Source organism: Carassius carassius, unplaced genomic scaffold (genome assembly GCF_963082965.1).
Source record: "Carassius carassius unplaced genomic scaffold, fCarCar2.1 SCAFFOLD_73, whole genome shotgun sequence".
Taxonomy (NCBI): Eukaryota; Metazoa; Chordata; class Actinopteri; order Cypriniformes; family Cyprinidae; genus Carassius; species Carassius carassius.
In genome coordinates, this window is record NW_026774986.1 from 262501 (window position 1) to 268952 (window position 6452).

Sequence of the window (6452 nt, forward strand, 5' to 3'; positions counted from 1 at the left end):
CGCAGAAAGTCCAGGAAGGAGAGCTACGCTATCTACGTGTACAAAGTGCTGAAGCAGGTTCATCCTGACACCGGGATCTCTTCGAAGGCGATGGGGATCATGAACTCTTTCGTCAACGACATCTTCGAGCGCATCGCCGGTGAGTCGTCTCGTCTCGCTCACTACAACAAGCGCTCCACCATCACCTCGAGAGAGATCCAGACCGCCGTGCGTCTGCTGCTGCCCGGAGAGCTGGCCAAACACGCCGTGTCTGAGGGAACCAAGGCCGTCACCAAGTACACCAGCTCCAAGTAGAGCTCCGAACCGACTCCGAGACACAAAGGCTCTTTTAAGAGCCACCCATTTTATCACATAAAGAGCTTGCACAAGTTTAGTCTGTTATTCTGGAGCTTGATTGATCAAATCTGGCGAATAAAACTCGCTATACACCGCAGTCCTATATCCCGGTCATCTGGTGAGGAGCGTCTCGCTGCAGCTTGCGGTGGACATCCAACCCCGCCCACATCCAAGTGTGACGTCAGACGCAATGCCTATGCCATACGTAAATATACGTCATCGGGTGATGCCAGGTGAACACCCATGTGTTGTGCGCATGTGCAAAAATGGCGGAAGTATGTTTTTAATTTTTATTAACATTTTGTCTAAGCACAATTTTAAGACGTAAACAAAATTGAATCAATATGGCGGAAGTATATTGTTTCGGGGATCAAATTAAATAATGTTATCTTTCGTTTTACTAATACAGGTTAAATAACTTGTATTAAATAAATTTAAATTGTACAAATTAAACCTAGGCCACATCTCTAATGTATGGAAGTAAATTCATCCAAACAGCCGGTAAAACGCCTGCATTGGTTGATTATATTTAGGCAAATTCATAAAATATGTATACCTTCCGCTGTTCGATTATGTAATGACAAATTCACATATTTCATGATCGATTGTAACATACCTTAGACAATATCAAAGTTAAGTAGACAATTTTGTTTAAGCATTTTTATTTATCTAATTCTCTAAAAATGTTTCACTTATAAGGTGGGAATGTTAGTGATCATATCACTATTTTAAGGATAAATATGGGTGTTATGCAATAACTGGAATCCTCCCCTCTTTATTTTTTTTGAATGTGTTTATTTTTCATATTTCTTTCATCTTAAATAAAAAAAAAAATGTTCCTGAATTCGGCAAATTTATATACTTCATTTGGTTTTAAGTATTTTTATTTTCCTTTTAATTATATACAAGAACAATTATGATCTACACACTAATATTTTTATATGTGCATGGAAAAAAAAAATTATCACCTCGCAAAAAAAGAGCAACCACATTTGCATGATAGGATTGACGGTTCTCTATAAAGACTAAGCTACACATACATAGGCTTAAGTCATTGGTTGCTTTGATAGATTATGTAAGTAACATGGCATTGACTTTTGGGCCTTTTTCCATCAACAAAAATATATATAAAAATGTGTCCAAGTCCTACGGATGCATAAAGATCAATAAAAAGACATCCCTTGTTTCACTGGGTATTGTTATATTTATTTCACAAAACAATAATATTCAACAATGTAGAGTAAATAAATTATTATAAATTAAATAACTCCCAGAAACATTTTATTGACTTTCAGCCCCTGTTCATCAACACATTTTAATAAGAATGTTTCCATATCCTCGCGATTGTCAAAGACAAACACACAGGCATCCCTTGCTTTCTCAGACTCTCTTTTCAGGTAGTCTTTGATTATATAAGACTGTTTTTCTTTGTCCATCTGAAGAAATTCAGGCTCTGTCACCTCTCCATGGAACAGCTCACAGTGGCTCTGAACCCAGCACCATAGGTAATGTCTCGTGGGGTTTTTATTTCAAATATGGAGGTTATTGATGCATGTGTGTCTGACCATTATCTTATTACGTTTGAATCGGAGTGCTTTCTCCTGTCTTCTATTTGCCCTCAGCCTTCATGTCTCTCTTGAGCTGTTCACTCAAATAATGCAAATTTGTTTTCTGAACACTTTTCTTCACATTTAAAAAATGATTTTCTGAACGAAATGGATACTGAATGCTTGACGGAGATATTTTATAAAGAGTCCTCTATATCTATGGACACTGTTGCTCCGCTTAAGCATAAAAAGATGAAGGTTGCTGGCCAGCCATGGTTAAATTATGTCACCCGCGCTTTCAGACAAGAGTGTCGAAAAGCAGAGCGAAAGTGGGAAAAAAGATAGGTTACAGGTTTCATTTGACGTTTTAAAATCAAGTCTTTTCAACTATCAAACGGCAGTAAAAAAGGGAAAAAAATCAAACTTCTTTTCTCAATTAATTTCTGACAACGCTAAGCATCCAAAAGTCCTGTTTGATACGATTGACTCCATTCTAAATCCGACCACGGATATTTTATCTGAGGCCTCTGAGCTTTGTGAAGATTTTTTAAAACATTTCACTCAAAAAATGTATGATATTAGGAGCTCTGTTTTTCCATCTGTCACTTGCAATTGCCTTGCCCTATGAGTTGTCTAACTTTAAACCTGTCTCTCCTCCTCAGCTAGCTCATATAATCTATGAAGTGTTCTGGTTCTAAGTTAGATATTATCTCAGCTCGTCTTTTTAAAGATGTTTTTTCTACCATTAGTCATATGGTAACTGCTATCATAAACAGTTCTTTACCCAAAGGTGTCGTTCCAGCTAGTTTTAAACATGCAATTGTACAACCTGTTGAAAAAACCTCAACAACTTGATCCAGAAATGTGCAGTATCGAACGATCTCTAAACTGCCTTTCATCTCTAAGCTTTTAGAGAAAGTAGTTTTTTTTTTTTCACAGCTCCAGTTTTATTTGAATTCTTTTAATATTTTGGAAATGTTCCAATCTGGCTTTAGATCATTACATAGCACTGAGTCAGCCCTGTTGAGGGTTACAAATGATATCTTGCTTGCTCAAGATTCAGGCTCTTGTGTTGTGCTGGTTATGTTAGACCTGAGCGCTGCATTTGATACCATTGACCACAACATTCTTCTTGAACGACTAGAATATGGTAGGTGTCAAGGGCACTGTACTCAAGTGGTTTGCTTCCTACCTAGAAAAAATGACTTTTTCTGTAAATTTAGGAAATTGTTCCTTGTCATCTGTGCCTGTTTTGTTTGGTGTGCCCCAGGGATCTATTATGGGACATTTTTTGTTTTCCCTTTATATGCTGCCCTTGGCCCTCCTTTTTCAGAAGTACAACATTTCATATCACTGTTATGCAGATAATTCTCAGCTTTACCTCCCAGTAAGGCTTGACACCACTGCTTCATTTGATGTGTTATTGGAATGTGTAGATGTTATCAAGAGGTGTATGACGAATAATTTTTGCAGCTAAATGAGGATAAAACAGAGGTTTTAATTCTCGGTTTTCCGGCAGATTCCTCTCCTGCTCTGAAAGCACACTTAGGTCCTCTCTCAACAAATGTATGCAAACAAATGCCTTGGAGTGATCTTTGACTCTTCACTATTCTTTAATAAACAAATAAGTGTGGTTATTAGAGGAAGCTTTTTCCATTTAAGATCTATTGCAAAGTTGAAGAATATTCTTTGAAGCAAAGACTTAGAAGTTGCAATTCATGCTTTTGTAACATCACGATTCGATTATTGTGGTCTTCCTCAATCTTCACTACCGGGCCTTTTCTGTGGCTGGGCCCAAGCTTTGGAATGCTCTCCCTTATCATGTGAGGTCTGCTTGTTCATTTGACATTTTTTAATCTAGTCTGAAAACATTTTTTTTCTTTAGCTTTCGGAAATTTGTAATTGTTGTTTTTTATAGTGTAGTCTTGCTATGCACTATATGTACAGCACTTTGGATAAATTTGTATTGTGTTAAATGTGCTTTATAAATAAAGGTTGTTGTTGTATATCACAGTAGTGACAGTCTTTGAAATAGTGGTTTAAAAGACTTCGATATCTAGGGTTTGAGCTCTGTATTTGTATCTGTATTTGACCGGTGGCCTTGATCTGTTCTTCTGTGTAATTCTACGATTCTGATTATTTTAATTAAATGATTTTTGGGCATTTAAGAGTATTTTGTTTCAGTATTACCACTATGGAGTCTAAAATACATTTACATTATATATAAAAAATTAAACTGATTGCGTCGTGTTTACAACAGAATTCTGAATGTAATTTCCGATAAAAACACATTAATGAAAGGTGTGCCATTCAACAAAAGACTTGATTTGAAGGGAATTGCCGTTATTGTATCTTTTGCACTTACAACAATAAAAGGAAAGCGTGGAAGAGAGGGGCGGGGCTTGGAGTTTTTGAGGGGCTTGCAGTGATTGGTTTGCAGCTGTGACAGACTCTGACCAATAGACGACGAGCACAGTCTTTTATAAACCGATCGTCATACCCCTACTCCACTCTAGCATTTCTGCGTTGATTTGCAGTGGATATTTACCAAAATCTGAATAATGACTGGCAGAGGTAAAACCGGTGGTAAGGCCAGGGCGAAGGCTAAGACTCGTTCCTCCAGAGCAGGACTGCAGTTTCCCGTCGGTCGTGTTCACAGGCTTCTCCGCAAAGGAAACTACGGCGAGCGCGTCGGTGCCGGTGCTCCGGTTTATCTGGCCGCTGTGCTCGAGTATCTGACGGCTGAGATCCTGGAGCTGGCTGGAAACGCCGCTCGGGACAACAAGAAGACCCGTATCATCCCCCCGTCACCTGCAGCTGGCGGTGCGCAACGACGAGGAGCTCAACAAACTCCTGGGCGGAGTGACCATCGCTCAGGGCGGCGTGCTGCCCAACATCCAGGCCGTGCTGCTGCCCAAGAAGACCGAGAAACCCGCCAAAACCAAGTGAACACGAGAGAACACATCACTCACAAAGGCTCTTTTCAGAGCCACACACTTCCTCTTTAAGAGCAGTTTGAAATATGAATTTGTACTATGAAAAGTGTTATTTATTTCTTCTTTTTTTATGCACACACATATACATTGTGTGTATATATATATATACACACACACGATATGAATAAACTGCCGTTATGATATATATGCTGTAGCCTCTCGAGAAACGAGTGTTGTTAATAGAGCGAATTATGAGTTCCTATGTAAAGTGTAATTGAGTGGAACAGCACAATATTTAAATAGGTGGGGAAAAGCAACCGAGTCGAACATATGTTAAGTGAACATCTTAAAACATTTATGGTAACATCATCCACCCCGCTGTCACGTGTAGTGTAAATACGAATTATTTTAGCGTTAGATCTGATTGTAACATCAGTCTTCTGATGATCATATAATGTGTAAAGGGTAACAATGAAATGAGAAATTTTGAGCGGGAAACCCAGACTGCCGCTGTCTATTCGAAAATAGGAAACGCACGGTCATTGGCCGCCTCACGCTGTGACGTAAACGCAATAGCCAATCAAATGCCGCCGGTGACGCACCGCCCAATGCTACAGGAGACATAAAAAAGTCCCCTGCTAAAATGTCTAATCATTCTGTTGAAGAAATCAAGACAGGAAACCCGAGAAAATGGCAAGAACCAAGCAGACGGCTCGTAAATCCACCGGAGGCAAAGCCCCGAGGAAGCAGCTCGCCACCAAAGCCGCCCGTAAGAGCGCTCCAGCCACCGGCGGCGTCAAGAAGCCTCACCGCTACAGGCCCGGCACCGTGGCTCTGCGAGAGATCCGTCGCTACCAGAAGTCCACCGAGCTGCTGATCCGCAAGCTGCCCTTCCAGCGTCTGGTGCGAGAGATCGCTCAGGACTTCAAGACGGACCTGCGCTTCCAGAGCTCCGCCGTCATGGCCCTGCAGGAGGCCAGCGAGGCTTATCTGGTCGGTCTGTTCGAGGACACCAACCTGTGCGCCATCCACGCCAAGAGAGTCACCATCATGCCCAAAGACATCCAGCTGGCCCGCCGCATCCGCGGAGAGCGCGCTTAAACTCAACGCTGTTTTACACCGTAAACAACAAAGGCTCTTTTAAGAGCCATCAAAAGCTCACAAGAACGAGATAATTTCTGCTATAACGTGGAGAGTAACACCGAAGAATTTTGTCGAGGACTTGGTTTTATTAGTTTTATCAACTCTAGTTTTCCATTACAGACACAAAGGCAAATGGTAAAATTTAAATCACTGTTTCACAAGGACACGTTTGGTTAGGTTAATAAAACAAATAACTTATAAATGTCTTTATCTGCAGGGTCTGTAATTTTAAGTCCTTAATGGGAAAATGTATTTGTAATAATGTGAGAGCCCTGACAGTTATTTGAGTTGGGCCTATTTGGAGAAAGTCTAGGGCTGTCTATTGTGCTCTACTTCTCATGATTATAGCATGTGTAACTCTCACATTCCAGAACATTATCACATGGCCTTCATGCATCAAGCACACATTTGACTAAAGTTAAACCCAGAAAATAAAACCGAACCAGTTAAGTATAATTTAAAATATAATTTTAAAGTGAAAAAGTGAAGT

General features: G+C 40.1%; 2 protein-coding genes and 1 pseudogene across 2 annotated transcripts in view; all 3 read left to right on the forward strand.

Moving 5' to 3' along the window:
• Nucleotides 1-347, forward strand: part of LOC132133945 (histone H2B-like) — a 469-nt gene extending 122 nt beyond the window's left edge. The window contains exon 1 of the mRNA XM_059546854.1: nt 1-347. This exon is cut by the window's left edge and continues 122 nt beyond it. Within this exon, the coding sequence (XP_059402837.1) occupies nt 1-294 (294 nt within the window). The 3' untranslated portion in view covers nt 295-347.
• Nucleotides 348-4413: 4066 nt separating this feature from the next.
• LOC132133944 (histone H2A-like) lies at nt 4414-4902 on the forward strand (annotated as a pseudogene).
• A 558-nt stretch (nt 4903-5460) lies between these two features.
• Nucleotides 5461-5958, forward strand: LOC132133940 (histone H3). The gene has a single exon (XM_059546850.1). It carries the CDS (start codon nt 5510-5512, stop codon nt 5918-5920), a length of 411 nt encoding a protein of 136 aa, XP_059402833.1. The 5' UTR covers nt 5461-5509; the 3' UTR covers nt 5921-5958.
• The last annotated feature ends 494 nt before the right edge of the window (nt 5959-6452 follow it).